Here is a 14,887-nt window from a genome sequence, read left to right on the forward strand (position 1 = left end):
CTCCTTCAATGCCCCTTTTCTGATGGTCAGCACTCCCTTGACAGCCAGCTGAAAGCTTCCCTTCAGAAGTTACAGCTCTGACAACTGATGCTGACTTATAAAGATATGAAAACCTCAGTTCTCAGTTTCTGGCTGTCTTCTAGTCTTCCTCTCACCTTGATGCTTGCGCACTCCTCCAAGGATCAGTCACACATTCTCACTCTCTCTGATTAATGTTAATAGCTCTCAGTGTGAAAACTAAGTACCAAAAAAAGGCTTTTGACTCAGAGGTACAGTAAGTTATTCCCCAGCACTCTGTGGCTTACTCTCCAGTGTTGTTCAGCATCTTCATCAATGACCTGGATGAAAGGGACAGAACGTGCGCTCAGCAAGACCGCTCATGGTATAAAGCTGGAAGGAGTGGCTGACACACCAGAAGGCTGTGCTGCAATTCAGCAAGACCTGGACAGGCTGGAGAGCCTGATGAGAGAGGAACTTGATGTTCAATGTGGGTGAGCATAGGGTTCTACACCTAAGGAGGAACATCCACATGCATCAGACGATAGACGATAGGGGTAGACGATAGGGGCTGAGCTGCTGAATAGGACCTTCTCTGCAGAGAAGGACCTGGGCATCCTGGTGGGCAGGCAACAAGCTGGCCATGAGCCAGCAGCATGCCCTCATGGCCCAGAAGGCCAATGGTATCCTGAGGTGCATTTAAAAAGAGAGTGGCCATCAGCTTGAGGGAGGTGATCCTCCCCTGTACTCTGCTCTGGTGAGGCCACATCTGGAACACTGTGTCCAGCTGTGGGCTCCCCATTTCAAAGAGAGGGATCTTCTACAGAGACGCCAGTGAAGAATCACAGAGATGATCCATCTCCCTATAAGCCAAAGCTGAGAGAGCTGGGACTATTCAGCTCAGAAAAGACTTAGGTGGGGAGGGACCTTATTGATGCACATAAATACTTAATGGGCATCCCCAACTAAGTGGATGGGGCCAGGCTCTTTGTAGCAGTGCCTAGCAGCAGGACAATGGACACAAAATAAAACATAGAAAGTTCCATACAAACACGAGGAAAAACTTCTGAGTGTAACAGAGCACTGGGACAGGCTGTCCAAAGAGGCTGCAGAGTCTCCTTCTCTGGATATGTTCAAAATCTGCCTGAATGCTTACTGTGTAACACACCACAGGGAATTTTCTTTAGTAAGAAGTTGGACTAGATGATCTCCAGAGGTCCCTTTCAACCCCTACAGTTATGTAATATTCTAAGTCTTTTACCCATCACTTAATGCCAAACTTGTTCTTAAATTTTCCACTGCCAACCATGCAGAGTAAGTGCATCATTAGCTCTGCTTCCCTTTTTCCAGCACTGGACACAATCAGCTCTGCACTGTCCGTTCATTCACAGTCCTTGCTTCTGTCATCACTATATTCCTTTATCTGACTCTGATTTAACATGTCCTTTGTTCCCTATTTGTCTAGTTTCTCAACGAGCTGGCACACGATCTGACATAGGGCTTATTTACCACACCCAACTGGAATACTTTGCACGCTTACAAGAAGATGGATAAAGATCAATACTCCCATTGATTTGACCCAGGTCATCAGGTAAATCACTAACAAAAAAAAAAAACAACAAAACACAACTGTGCATCCTCATTTGTTTAAATCAGCAGTGCAGTTCAAATAATAAAGTAGTGCTGCAGCGACACTTCAGCAGGAACTGCAAAATCCACCTGAAACGTGGCTTCTTATTTCACTTTTTACTTCTAAAAACCTGCATCCAAACACTTGAGAGGCTTTGATGAAGACAACAGGGTTGCAACCTATACTAGATAAGCCAGGAATAGATATTCCCCTTTCTCTGCTAAGATGCTAAAATTTGATAACCGCCCTTATTGCATGAGATGCAGGCTAACAATGCTGCAAGTAATGCAGACATCACTTTTTCTAATAGAGTTCTGTTATGTGTTTGTCTCATGATTACAAGCAGCCAGTGCTTCTAACACTCTTGGAGGGAATTGCTGGTGAAGTTCTTGTCATAGCTGACATGGCTTAAGCTCAGAGTGCCTGCAATTCTGTTAATAAAGGAGTAAGTGCTTCAGTTAGCATGAGAGGGGGGTACAGAACCCTAGGCTCAGACTTCATATGCCACATACATAAAGTGCTCAGGCCATTTCTTAAGGGCTGGCTTTGAGCCACTGCTGCCATGTGATTAACTAACAAACGTCCTTTCCCCAGGCTAAAATCATTCCTGATGCTGCTTAATTGTGGCATGCTAGTATGACAGAGGTTACTTCCTGCTCTTTCCTGCACAGGAAGATACATGGGGAGATGCAAAGTGAACAGAGCAGAGTACACTGTAAGCAGTAAGTTCAATATCTTCCACTCTGAGCTCCACAGTCAGACAATAAGTTTTCATTCTGCTTTTCATAAAATAGGCAAGATTGGGATTTGTGAAGGTCTCACTTCTTCATGAAAGGAGTAAAACCATCAAATACTGTATGAAGAATCCCTTTCTGTCACAGTAAAGCACGCCTACAAGTATCAGATAAAGTCTTGATAATTCCTCATGCACTTTTCCCCCTTGAATAAAACCTACCTGAATATCACAATACTGCCCATCAACGCAGGGTGACATACAACAAACAGACCTGCCTGTCTCTTCTGTGTGCTGATCTTTACCTTATTCTGCCTGTGACTTCAGCTACATTTCTTACACTATTGCCTGTATTTGCATTCCTTGGAAGCAGTAGCACTAGGACAATGTAAACGTTTCCTTTCCGAGGCATGATGGACAGATCGAGACTATTCATTTCTCCAGAAGTCACCAGTAGGTCTGCTTAAAGTTTTTGCATCAAGTAGTGATGTCAAGAGCAATAATTTCTCATCTAGCCCTTCAAGATTTTATTTCTATCCACTGTACTCCATTTTGACATAGAGTTTCTCTTCCTAGCTTTAGCAATAGAGAAAATGAAGACCCAAATAAGTTCAATTGTACTTTTCAAGCACTGGTAGATACCCAGTTGATGAGCTGAATGAACCCATCAGAAAGAGAAATGATAAAAATCAGACCTGTTCTGAACAATACTATTTGAAGCAGGAAGCAACAAAGTGAAGCATGCAAGCACACAGGCTTTTCCTTCACTACAGGTATGTCACAAAACCACAGCTCAGGGCTTAGTCAGGGAGATGAATCACTGACAGATGCAAAGACAAAAGCTGAAATGATTATCTAAGTATCTAGGAAGTGTGTAACTTCAGTCTTGTTGCCTAGTCATAGAACCACGTAACAAAAGGCAAAGCACTGCAAGAATAAATACTGTAGCCACGTATATGGAAATAAGAACTGATGCCTAAACACAAAGGGACTACTAATACGTAAATAAGAACTTTAAAAAGTACTCCACATAAAAACATGCACTTCAGCTTGAGAGGAAAGGGCCTCAGGTTAAAAGTACTGCACAATGCAACGTTGCTGCAACCCTGGCAATTATTCTCCATGGCAAAACACAGGATCCCTTCTATTCCTGAAGCATTGCAGTGCTTGAGAAAATGACTTCAAAAACATTCAAGCAGTAATTTGTTTGTTCCTTATTCCCATATAGCAAGCCTCAAAACTGAACACTAGTTGAGGAGTGAGGTACTCTGGCAGAGGCTTGTAAGCATGGCAAGTCACCTAAAGAAACTTTCTGTCCTAAACCATAGTAGGTGGAGGCAATACCAGCCAACCCTGCAGAAGGAAAGGATGAGTGTCAGCAAAGCCTAACAGGTTAGGAAGTGAACATAGTTGTGTTACTTTAACTTTTAAGGTGTTAAAAGTTAACAGTTGAGAGAATACTTGTAACAGGCAGCTGCTGTTCCCAAAGTCCTCAAATATAATTACTAAAGGAGTAGGGTTTGGATCTTTTGCACAGAAGTAACAAATCTGTAACTGGCAATAGATAGTTATATCTAAGTAGTGCAGTTGTGTTAACCTCTTGTGAAAAAGATTTGAAGGATCAAACAGCAAAAGTACTGGCTCACTTCTAAGCAAAATTAAGCTCAGAGCCTTATGCAAAAGGCTGGCCTATAAATCCCACACTATTCAATCAATTAGCCTTACAGTACTCCATACACTTGAATTCTAACTTCACAGAACAGTGTTTGCACAGAACCCACAAGCAGTAAGTCCTCAAATACACAAGGTCACTTCTCAAAGGTTGCTGCCAATCATTCAGAGAGAAGCTACAAGGAACTCCATATACACACACACATTTTTATTTTAATAAATAGTGTTTTACAGGCTCAGGCTTTTTTGTTGTTTGTCTTTAAAATCACATATACAGAACAGAAAACTGCCTGACCAAGTAACAAGAATTGAACTACTAACCCTGGGAAGGAATGCATGCCCTCGATAACACTGAAGACCTTAACTGAAAGGGAACATCCCATGGGCAGCACAGTAATTCACATCACAGATCAGACAACTTGAGAGAAATGTGGCCAAAGTAAGATGAGTGACCTTAAATGGACCACTTGTCTTTACAGAGCCACAACAGTGCAAGGAAAGCAAAGAGCCCAAAAGCCTCCATCTTCTAGGGTCACTCCTGGATGCACACACATGCCTTTGCATTCTTTAAGCTATACATTCTAACCACAAGTGGAGAGGCTAAGCACAGCAGGTATGCAAAATTATTCCATTGAAGAAGAGATTGGATGACACAGTAATGTTATATTTCAAGATTTTAAATTAGCAGATGCTTTTGCATCCCTTCATTATGGCAGTGGAACAGACCCCACCTTTTCTTACAGAGGTTTAGTCCAAGAATTTCCTGTTGGCATTAGCACCAAAGAGAGCCACTCTGATTTCTGGCATCATCTGTTGAAAAAGAGTACATCAGTTATATGCAACACAATTGCAGAGCATTCCTCACTACAGGAATTGTGTGACAGCTAGGTTAGTCTTCAGAATTAAGAAGGTAATTCACTTGAGTTTTCTGAAGCTTTTATGTGATTTCATATTGCCTGCTAGTCTGTACACTGAAAGGATTGCCTACACTGCAGCAAGAGGAAGAGATGCCACAGCTAGTATTTCCACTAGGATATAACAGCATCTCAGCCAAAGTCCCTTGTGCTGAAGCTAGCTTCAATAAACAAAGTTAAACTCAGTATATCAGCATCTTGTCTGCAGCACAATCACAGAAGCCTTTCATTACCATCTCTTCTAGAGTTTTTTGCTCTTTCTCAATCTGAAAAGTATATTTTTGGGGAAAAGCCATGTTTGTCGTAGAGAAGCACAAGCAATAGGTAATCTTCTGTCCCTTCAAATGATCAGCTTCTTGTTAGCCACACTGAAATCTGATCCCACACAATATTAGGATTTAATTACAAGATAAAACCAGTTAATTAATCCTCTTCTCACTTTAGCTGTGAGAGAAACTCACCTGCTGGGCTACAAGGTCCAGCCGACTTTCCAGGGTATTAGAAACCTTAATTTTACCATCACTATTGTAGATTTCAACACCTCCAGCACTAGAAAGGAAAAATAAAAGTCATGGAATCCATGATGCATCTCAAAGCTGTAAGGTGGCAAAGACATTATCCAAAATGTGCACTTATTGGCAAGTCAGAGATATAGGTAACTCTTGTTCATAAACATTTTTTGGTCATGGCTTATTAAGAGTCAACACAAAGTAATGCAGTGAAGCAGGAGAGCAAAAACAACTTCACAGCTACCAGGTACACAGCTACATACAAAGATACTCTTTAGCACAATGTAAATACAAGCAGTGCTGTGAAATTTGTCACTTCAAAACAGTTTCAGACTTTGCATTTTATTATTAATAAGATTCCTTCAGATTTTGGAAAGTGAAGAATAGTACTGGACGTTCTTTGCTTGTTCATACGTTAGAAATGATCACTAATTTTCAGAATAGGCAGCTTTGTTCCATGTTAATTAATTAGGGAAATAAAGCCTAGCAGGCCTAACAAACACAAATTACTTTGTGCCGTTACCCTGCAGCACCTTGCCTTCCTCCTTAGGACTCAGTCTGCTTCCTCCAGAGACAGAAAGCATGGCTACATTTCTATTCTCCCACTCTAAAAGGCCAACAGTTAATTAAGCTTTTACGTACAGTTATTCTATACTTCAGTACTGTGCAACAGGCTGGAGGTTGCAGGAAGCTTTTATTAATAGTTTTCATCCACTAGAACAGCAGTAGACACTGTGGAGATACTACACACATCATTTTCCAAGATTGTTCTAATAGCTGTATTAAGTTTGGGCTCAGTAAAAGACTCCCATTTTCCTTACATTTCGTCTGGCAGGAAGTTGTCTTGGTCAATGTGAATATCCACATCCCTTTTTGTGGCATTTTTGTAGATAGGAATGCTCTTCTGTACAGCAGCCTAGGACACAAGAGAAGCACGCCATTAATATGGATAAATGCTAGCACATCATTAGGATTTGGTTGCTTATTCATTTGGAATAAAAAAAAAAAAGAAAAAGAAAAAGGGATTGAGGTGTTTTGTTCTGTTTTCTAATTAGGCAATCTGTACAGCTTTTGAGCTAAGAACATTTATTATTATTATTATTATTAATGTTGTAGTGGTCTGAAGTTTCCTAGGTAACACCCAAGCAAGGAAATGATTCCCAACTTGAAATGTATACTTGTTCTCTCACATTGTACCTGCAGCAGAAGTGCAGCTTGAGAGCATGCTTTCCTTGTTTTCATGTCACACAGATGTGACATGCAAATACTTGTAGTCAGGTCTCAGCCTTCACAAGCAAGGATACTGTCATAGCACTGTAGGTGTCTTACCTTAACCATAGGGAGATCTTGTTTCCTGCACCGGACAACTATTCTAGGCTCAAGCAGCTGGTAGAATCCCTGCACAAGATAACCACCACTCCATCAGAAAATTGTCATTTTAATTGTCTTAGAATTATTTAACCCTGAAAAAGGAAAGGAGCTGATCCATTTGAAGAACAAGATCTGGCAATGCTAGCCTATTCCAATAAGAACTGTAAGTTCACCCCATGCAGGTATTCCAAGAAGATGGCAGCAACATCCAGGAAAGCCCTTGACTACAGATCATACGTTCCCTATGTTAGCCTAAAGTTTGGAACCTGAGTGCAACTAAATGTGCATATCACAAGATTGAGCTGCCCACATAATATACACCATTATAAAAGGATGACTGCTGTCCAGGCAAACTGAGCAAACTGTCATTTTCCTTTGCAGGTCTTAGAGAAGACATGCTGTAGTTTCAGTTCCTGTAACTCCTGCCTTGTAGTGCCTGTAGTAATACCACGAGTACTGATCCTTCAGCAGATCAAATCTAACCAAGATGGACATGGCTAGTTTGCACAAGTGAGACAGGTTTGTTTCATATCAGCTAAATGTGGCATGGAAACAAAAACAGGGAATCGGAAGCACCAGCTGGGAACGCTATTAAAAGCACTCTGCCATTAAGCCGCAGACAGGACAGTTTGGGGCTTGTTTCTCTGAGTTTATGGCAAAAAGGACTAATTCACACCAGATGGTGGCACTAGTGGCTGCACAAGTGACCCTAGACAACACTTTCTAGACTTTTAGCATAAGTTCTAGTGCTAGAGAATGGTATTATGAATCTATATTTTACCTATACTTTGCATGTGTCACAAACGTGTGCCATACTGCAGTGAATACATCAAAGCTAGGACTAGCTTTGCAGGTAACTACTGACTTCTAGGCCTGAAGAAACAGCTTTACCCAAAGCTTCATCTGAGTAGCTCATTCCAGCTAATTACCACAAAAGCTTAAAGCATGCATCCTAAACATGCATCTTACATATGATTTATGCATGCACATCTGTAATCATTCTTACAATGGAAGCCAGCTGCTGGTATACTACATCTTACACTTCAGAATAAACTACAGCTGTACCTGTTCAGAATCTAAGATCAAAAGATATAGCAGAAGTGATGTTTAAAACTCAAAGATCATCCAGCAACGTTTGATCTACAGTAGCTGTATCCAACTGTAACCTCTACAGTTGGTTCCGTTTGAAGAAAGACACCAAGGTGAACAAAGCTGCAATCATTTATTAGCTATCATTTAAATATTTACCTGTAGAACTAGTCCATCCAGCAGTATTTGGTACCTGGCAGTATCCTTCACCACCTTGGCAAGTCTTAGCTTGGCCTCATTCAGCAAATCCTACATTCAGAAGAAAATCAGATCAGCAGAGCCCATCTGTTTGGCATTTGGTTTCATGCCTACCAACTTTCTATACTCCTATTATAGCTATCACACCCTGCCAACACGTAAATGTACACTCCAGCTGGTGTTCATCCAAGCTAGACCTTCATCTATGTGCATGGCACAACGTCCTTTCCAAACACTTCCCCATTCTCTGCCCTGATCTGAACCCAGAATAACCAGACAACAGATCTTTTTTTTTCCTGAAAAAGAGATCTCAGCAGTAAAAGTATGGTATTTATATTAATTTACAGAGCAACGACATAAGTTATAAATTGTTGCCTAATCTAAACTAATAAAGTTGTCCAAATCACTATTTTTTCCAGCCCTGTGATCAAGTAAAGAAGTTTAACCTATATTTTTACCAAGCATTAAAAAAAAACATTAATTTTGTAAAAAAGCAACTTGAAAATCAAAAATAAAAGCTTATTTTTAATTCAGAGTAGATGTTCTTGAATGTCTTTGTTTCAATAAATCAGTATCAGAAGAGACTGATCACATTTCTTTAAGATTCAACTCAAATACAGCTCCTAGAAGTGAACCACTCCTATAATTACTTCAGAAGAAGCAATTGTATGATTTGGTATAAAACCTTCTTTACTGTTCTGCCTTACAGTGTTTAATAGAAAAGTGCACATCAATGCAATCAGTTGTAAAGTATAAGACTATCACAATTCAACAACATGCTCAAAATACAGTTACACTACCAACTACAGAGCAACACAGCATTTCTGGAAGGGATCACCTTTATTCTTCATGGAGAAGGGTAAAGAGCCAATAAGGGAAGCAAGAATGACTAGCATGTGACTTTAAAGGGTTTTAAATGAGGAAGAGCGTTATGTATTACTCAGAAGCATGAGATTGAATCAGCTGATACATGAGGAAGAGATTACCCAGCAGAGACACAATGCAGCTCGTTTGTTAGCCACCCCCTTCCTCCTCACTGTCAGAACAATCAAAAATTTGAAACTAGCCACTTTCTTCTACTAACTCCTTTTCCACAGCAGAGCTGACTCCAACATCATTATCAAGTGTTTTACATTCGATGTGTTTCTCCAACAGCTCAACAGCACCACCCAGCCAGCACATAGAACACTGCAACTGTTTGAGATGGGATAAGACAAGTGGTGATAGGTAACCTTCAGGCTGCGTGATAAACAAATAAGAATACCTGCACGTGGTGCAAGATAAACATAGCAAGACTAAACAGCAGCCTGCCTTGGTAAATGATCACTCACCCTATACAGTTATACACAGACTGGTTACTTATTTAGCAGAAAAAGAAGCAAACTTTTCCATTTACTAAGGCCACTAAAGATGAGAGAAAAAAACAAACTGGAAAACAGTGCATTAAAGCACACCAGCCTTAATGTCAGCAAACAGAACTTCAAAGCTCTACAGCGTGTAAAAGACAGTTCTTTCAAGTCCATAAAAGAAATAAGCTATTGTCCAAACAGTAGATAAAACAGATGCCTGTAAAGCTCCCAGCAGAGAGCTGTGTTTCCCTTTTAAAAGAACAGGCAATAGAGACTGTGAAAACAAGCTAAAGCAAATTAGTGAACCTGGATCATACCTTCAGTGACTTTTCAGATTAGCTGGGGAAGCCACTGCTGTACATTGATGCAAACATTACTCAATCGCAAACCATGTTTTCCTTCCCAGAATGAAGAAGTTCATTTCCTAACAGATGGTAGGAATCAAACCTTGGTGTGTATACTGCAGGCATACTCACTGAAATAAGGTCATCCCTTGCTTTGAGGACCTTCAGTCTTGCCTGATTCATCAGGTTGGACATCTGACTGCAAGTTGCATGATAAAGTTGAATCAGCCTACCAGGCTTTGAATACAGACAGAAAAACTACAACATTTAACTGCATACATTTAAAAGTAGCAATACAACAATGTTTAATAACAAAGCCTGCTTAAATATTTTAACTTGTGTCTGAACTCGTGCAAATGATTACAATGCAGAACCTCGCTGTTCAGTAAAGACCCACCAAAACAAAACCTGACACAACCATTTGTGCAAGAGTAACAGACCAAGCTGCAGTTTTAGACAGACATAAAGAACTAAGATAGATTTTTTTCACCAAATCTCCTACCAGTTATACAATTGCTGCTCACCTTTGATAATTACTCCTCAGAAAAATTAGAAATTTGGAATTAGAACTCAATACATTAAGCTGCAATTTGTCCACTTACCAGAGTCTTGTAGAAAATTAGTAATAAGAGAAGAGCTCAGGCTCTGAAGCCAACCATCTAGCCTAAGCAACTTACATTTTCTTTTGCTGCTCAATTTGTTTCTCCTTCTTTTCATAGTACTCCATGATTTTCAGCCTCTGTGTCTGAACAAGACGACCCTTTTCAATGTTGAATTCTTCTTCAGCCTGCAGTAAAGATTAAAGAAGTGAAGTGTATATTGATTCCACGGGTTGAAAAAGTAGAATTAGATGAAATGGCCACGCTTTAAGAACATGTTCACAGATAAACTAGGATCATATAATTTATGGTTCCCTATAAACAAAACATCTCAATCAAAACTCAAGTCAAAGGGAACCTTACTAAGATACAGTGTATTTCATCAGTATGTCTGTGAGTATGTCAGTGAGGAATTCTGCAAATAATTCAACCCATGCCTTAAATACAAACATACGCTTTTGTTCCCCAGGATACTTACTAAACCACATCTACAACTGTGTCTGCAGGTGGCTACGCAGATTTAGGTACAGTTACAGACCTGTTTACAAACAAGCTTTCACCAAGGTAATTCAAATAGTTAATTTCCATTTTTATTTTTATTTTTTTCCATTTTGTTGCAAGCATGAACTTGTGCTTGATTACAAACATCCTTGCTCTGATTTTGATTTCCTACTGATGATGATAAGCCTAACATACAATGGAAGTCAAGCCAAATTCAGAGTAACAAGGGAACAGCTTGCTACAAGAAACCTTAGCAGAATTCTAAATTACGTAGGAAATTCTCTCAATTCTTTGTGTTCTCAAGTTATGTAGAAGAGGCAGGGAAAGTGTTCCACTTACTCCAGTCTGTTCACATTGCTATTCAGCTCTCCTGTTTGCATAAAAATGTAAGTGAACTTAAATGTGAATTTATTCATGTCCAAGAACTGCCAAGAAACTTGGGCAAAAGTACAGCTCCAGCTCAGTTACTTTGTTTTGATTTGTAAACAGATAAGAAACATTAACTGTATTCAGTAGCATCGTTTTTGCTATACAATGACTAAATCTTAAGTAAACTACAGAAAAGTTTCCTAGGACTGCTTTGAGTGCAATTATCAAACCAGGATGTCAGAAGCAGTTCTCCTTTTACTGACATTGAACTTCCACTTTTACCTTTGCATCTATTTCTTCAGCCTTTTCATTGGCCTCCTGCTCAATGAAAGCCATCATATGCTTGATCTGTAACAAGAGAGAGAAAAGGTATTTTCTGTTAGGAAGGATCTGATGAGAAGTGTATCCCTCAGAAAGGCACAGATGGCACCTGAATGAATCCTGCTGATAGAGACCACAGCAAGCACATGACGTGATAGAGACTGGTTTGCATTAACACATTCAAATTAAAGATACTTTTTGAAACTGCTCCACAGGTCCAACAGCTCAAAGACATAGAATCCAATTGTATTAAGTTCTTCTTGTTTATCTTGCACCATTCTGTGGCCAGGTTTAAGTTTCGGTTCAAATCTGGAGCAGACCGTAAGGAATCACTGCCCAATCAAACCACAACTTCTAGCAGCACAGCCATTTCCAAGCACGGATGAAGTGGACTGTAGACTCAACTGTACCACAAACACCTCCTTTTTGCTTGCACTTAATGACAAGTTATGTTTCACAACCTGGTCTGAGCAAACTTGAATGCAAGATCCTATTTATGTAATCTCATGCCAAAATGAAGCTTCTTAAAGAAAAGTGCTGATGAGAGAACAGAACCCACGGGCAGACAACACTGTGGCCATATACATTAAAAAACAAATGGTAGCAGGAAAGTGGAAGATATTAGGCATACGCTGTGGAAGAAATGAACAGGTTTCTACATCCTCAAAATGAAGTCAATCATTTTTATCTGAATTCTGGTCTGCAGCACTTGGGTTTGCAACTCCACTTAAAATGTCAACTTCTTATCCTGCTTGCCTGACCTGGGTGGCTGATTGAATTAAGCTTTAGATCTACTTGTTTTAAAGAAAGAAAATCTGAGAGAGGCAGATAAAACATGGACATAATTTTGGTGAACAGCCTTGTTTTGAAGAAAATGATTATCCTTTCTATGGGAAGTCCTAGATGTCAGGATGGCTTTGGCCTTGCATGACTAGCAAGGTTAGATGGAAGAATTGACTAAACATTGTTGCCAGAAGAAAGCAAATGTATTATTGAGAAAATTTCTTACTTAAAGATGGTTTCAATGGGAAAATTTTTGAGAGTGCCATAGTAAGTAGTTAAAAGTTCAGAGGCCCAGCTGGCAAATTCATGCCAGGATTTATGCACAGGCAGAACCAGCGTGCTACCAGCAGCACTCTTTTCCAGTCAACAGGATCACCCCAGCTAGGTTCAGCAGTGCAAAACAAGGGCAGGAAAGTTATAGGTATGAAAGTCCACTAACACTGTGTGTTTCACATATCCACAAAGCCCACACTAGCCCATGAAGTCTACCATAGAAAAATAAAATGGCCTGGTCGAAAAGGACCACAACGATCATCGAGTTTCAAACCCCCTGCTACATACAGGGTTGACAACCACCAGACCAGGCTGCCCAGAGCCACATCCAGCCTGGCTTTTAAGTCTATGCCCAAGGTAGCCGAGCAATGCCAACACAAGGTCAGCTTTATTTTTACAATCTTCACGGAAGAGGAAGGAAACAATTATAATAATAATAATAAAAATAAAAATAAGAAAACACAATGCAGCAATTCCCCTTCTGGAGAAAGACGACCTACTGATTTTACTTTCAATGTGATGCTTCCCTGCCAAGAGACTATGTTTACTGAATGAGAAAGTGAGACACAAAGCGCTCATGATGCAGAGGACACCTGGGAGGTCTGCCCACTGCCTGCAGGACCGGTGCTGGCTGGATCAGTGCAGTCGCTAACAGCACACGCCGCATCCAGCCCGGTGCTGAGCAGGATTCTGGGCAGGGGCACTATTTACTGTCAATAAGGACACAGTGCCCTGGCCCAGCAGGAAGCTTCCAATGTTCAGAATTCAGCCTTAAAAGTTTCCATTGCAGAAGTAACCCGGTTTGCACCGCTCGGCTTGAGGGTACAGAAGTAAAAAGGACAGACGAGTACTAAGTTCCAGTTAGGTCGAATTAGCGTAGCCCTACAAAAAATTGGGGCAGAGCCCTTAAAGTAACATCTAGAAAAGCAGAGCTTATGCAAGGCAACGTATTTACCTGCCTCAAAGAACAACTATGCGCTGAAGACAGCACAACACCCGGGCCAGCTTCGAGGCGAAGCCGGCTGCAGCCTACAGGCCGCCGTTCCGCCACAATCACCCTCCACCCACCCATCAAGCCGAGCCGAGCCCTACCTGCTTCTGGACGTCGGCATCGCTGAGCGCCATGGCGGCGGCGGGAGCGAAGGAAGGCGCTTGGGGCCCGAGGAACGGCGGACAGAGCCGGCGGCGAGCACGGCTGGAATCAAATCCGGTTCGGGTCACAGCTGCCGCTGTGTCACCGCGCCCCGCCCTCTCTTTCCCCCTAGCCAATAGGAGCCTGTGCTCTGCGTGACGTCACCGGCGGGCGGGGCACCGCGTGAGGCAGGCTGCCATCTCGCGGCCGCGGGCAGCCCGGTGGCGCTCGCACGTGGAGCGTTGCATGGGAGCGGCGCGGCTGGCCTGGAGCCGTGCCGTGAGGTGGGCTGTTCAAGCGCCTCACGGCGATAAGCCGCGGGGTTCCAGGCCTTTTTCGATTACTGTGACCTCCTGTCGCGCTGTGACCAAGCCCATTTTTAAGAGATGCGCTGGTTTTTTCGAGTTTTGCTACTGTTTCTGTTTTACGGCCAAACTTTACGCGTGTCCACCATAGCGCTTGTTCACCCTGGCTGGCAGGGAGCGCCTCTTTCCCTTCTGTAGCTGCGTTTCCTGAAACAAACAACGGAGCAGCTCCTTACACACCAACTCGTACCCACGCTTCTTGTTTCTACTTCCCCAGTTTAACCACGCCTTTCCCGGCGTCCTCGCCCTTGCGGCGGGCGGTGACACGGCCGTGACGCGCCGCCTTCTCCTCCCCCGGCCCCACCATCATGGCGGCGGCGGCGGCAAATTAGGGCAGAGAGAGCTCTGCCCGGTGCGCGCGCGCGCGCGCGCCCACCACCCCCGGCGGCTGCGGCCCGGCCCGGCGCTGCGCCGCTCCTCGCCCCGCCCGGCCTGCCCCCCCCTTCCCTCCCTTCCTCCCTCCTCTCTTCCTTCTCCCCGCCTTTCGGCGGCGGCCGCAGGTGAGGAAGGGCCGGGGTTACGGGGGAAACGGGTGGTCGGGAGACTTCCGCGCGCCGGTTTATTTCATTATTTTCTGCGCGTTCCCGCCGGCAGGGAGGCGTGCGGGTTGGGGGGGGAGGGAGCGGGCGCGCCCCTGGCGGCCGTCGGGCTGCGGCCGCTGAAGGGCGGCGGGAGGAGAGGCGGCAGCGGGGGGGGAGGGGGCATGGATGTGCGCCCGCACCCGGCCCCGCACCCAGCC

At 42.8% G+C, this 14,887-nt stretch overlaps 2 protein-coding genes across 2 annotated transcripts in view; one reads left to right on the top strand and one right to left on the bottom strand.

The window, feature by feature from the left end:
- Positions 1 to 4,224: 4,224 nt before the first annotated feature.
- Positions 4,225 to 13,893, bottom strand: ATP6V1E1 (ATPase H+ transporting V1 subunit E1). The gene is made up of 9 exons (XM_048938497.1): positions 13,744 to 13,893; positions 11,557 to 11,622; positions 10,483 to 10,592; positions 9,938 to 10,004; positions 8,074 to 8,163; positions 6,784 to 6,852; positions 6,276 to 6,370; positions 5,407 to 5,494; positions 4,225 to 4,841 (listed from the first exon to the last, which is right to left on the bottom strand). Exons 1-9 carry the CDS (start codon positions 13,774 to 13,776, stop codon positions 4,779 to 4,781), a joined length of 681 nt encoding a protein of 226 aa, XP_048794454.1. The 5' UTR covers positions 13,777 to 13,893; the 3' UTR covers positions 4,225 to 4,778.
- Positions 13,894 to 14,524: 631 nt separating this feature from the next.
- Positions 14,525 to 14,887, top strand: part of BCL2L13 (BCL2 like 13) — a 42,140-nt gene continuing 41,777 nt past the window's right edge. Inside the window, exon 1 of the mRNA XM_048938486.1 lies at positions 14,525 to 14,648. The gene's annotated coding sequence lies outside the window, so the exon portion shown is untranslated. The remainder of the gene's footprint in view (positions 14,649 to 14,887) is intronic.

The sequence above is a fragment of the Lagopus muta genome, chromosome 1 (genome assembly GCF_023343835.1).
Source record: "Lagopus muta isolate bLagMut1 chromosome 1, bLagMut1 primary, whole genome shotgun sequence".
NCBI lineage: Eukaryota > Metazoa > Chordata > Aves > Galliformes > Phasianidae > Lagopus > Lagopus muta.

Excerpts from the sequence above, each read along its gene's own strand:
- ATP6V1E1 (XM_048938497.1), bottom strand. The coding sequence starts at position 13,776 with ATGGCGCTCAGCGATGCCGACGTCCAGAAGCAG. Across the intron at positions 10,593-11,556 it reads CTGAAGAAATAGATGCAAAG|GCTGAAGAAGAATTCAACAT; the intron begins GTAAAAGTGGAA and ends TCTTTACTGCAG. Across the intron at positions 4,842-5,406 it reads TGGACCTTGTAGCCCAGCAG|ATGATGCCAGAAATCAGAGT; the intron begins GTGAGTTTCTCT and ends CTTTTTCAACAG.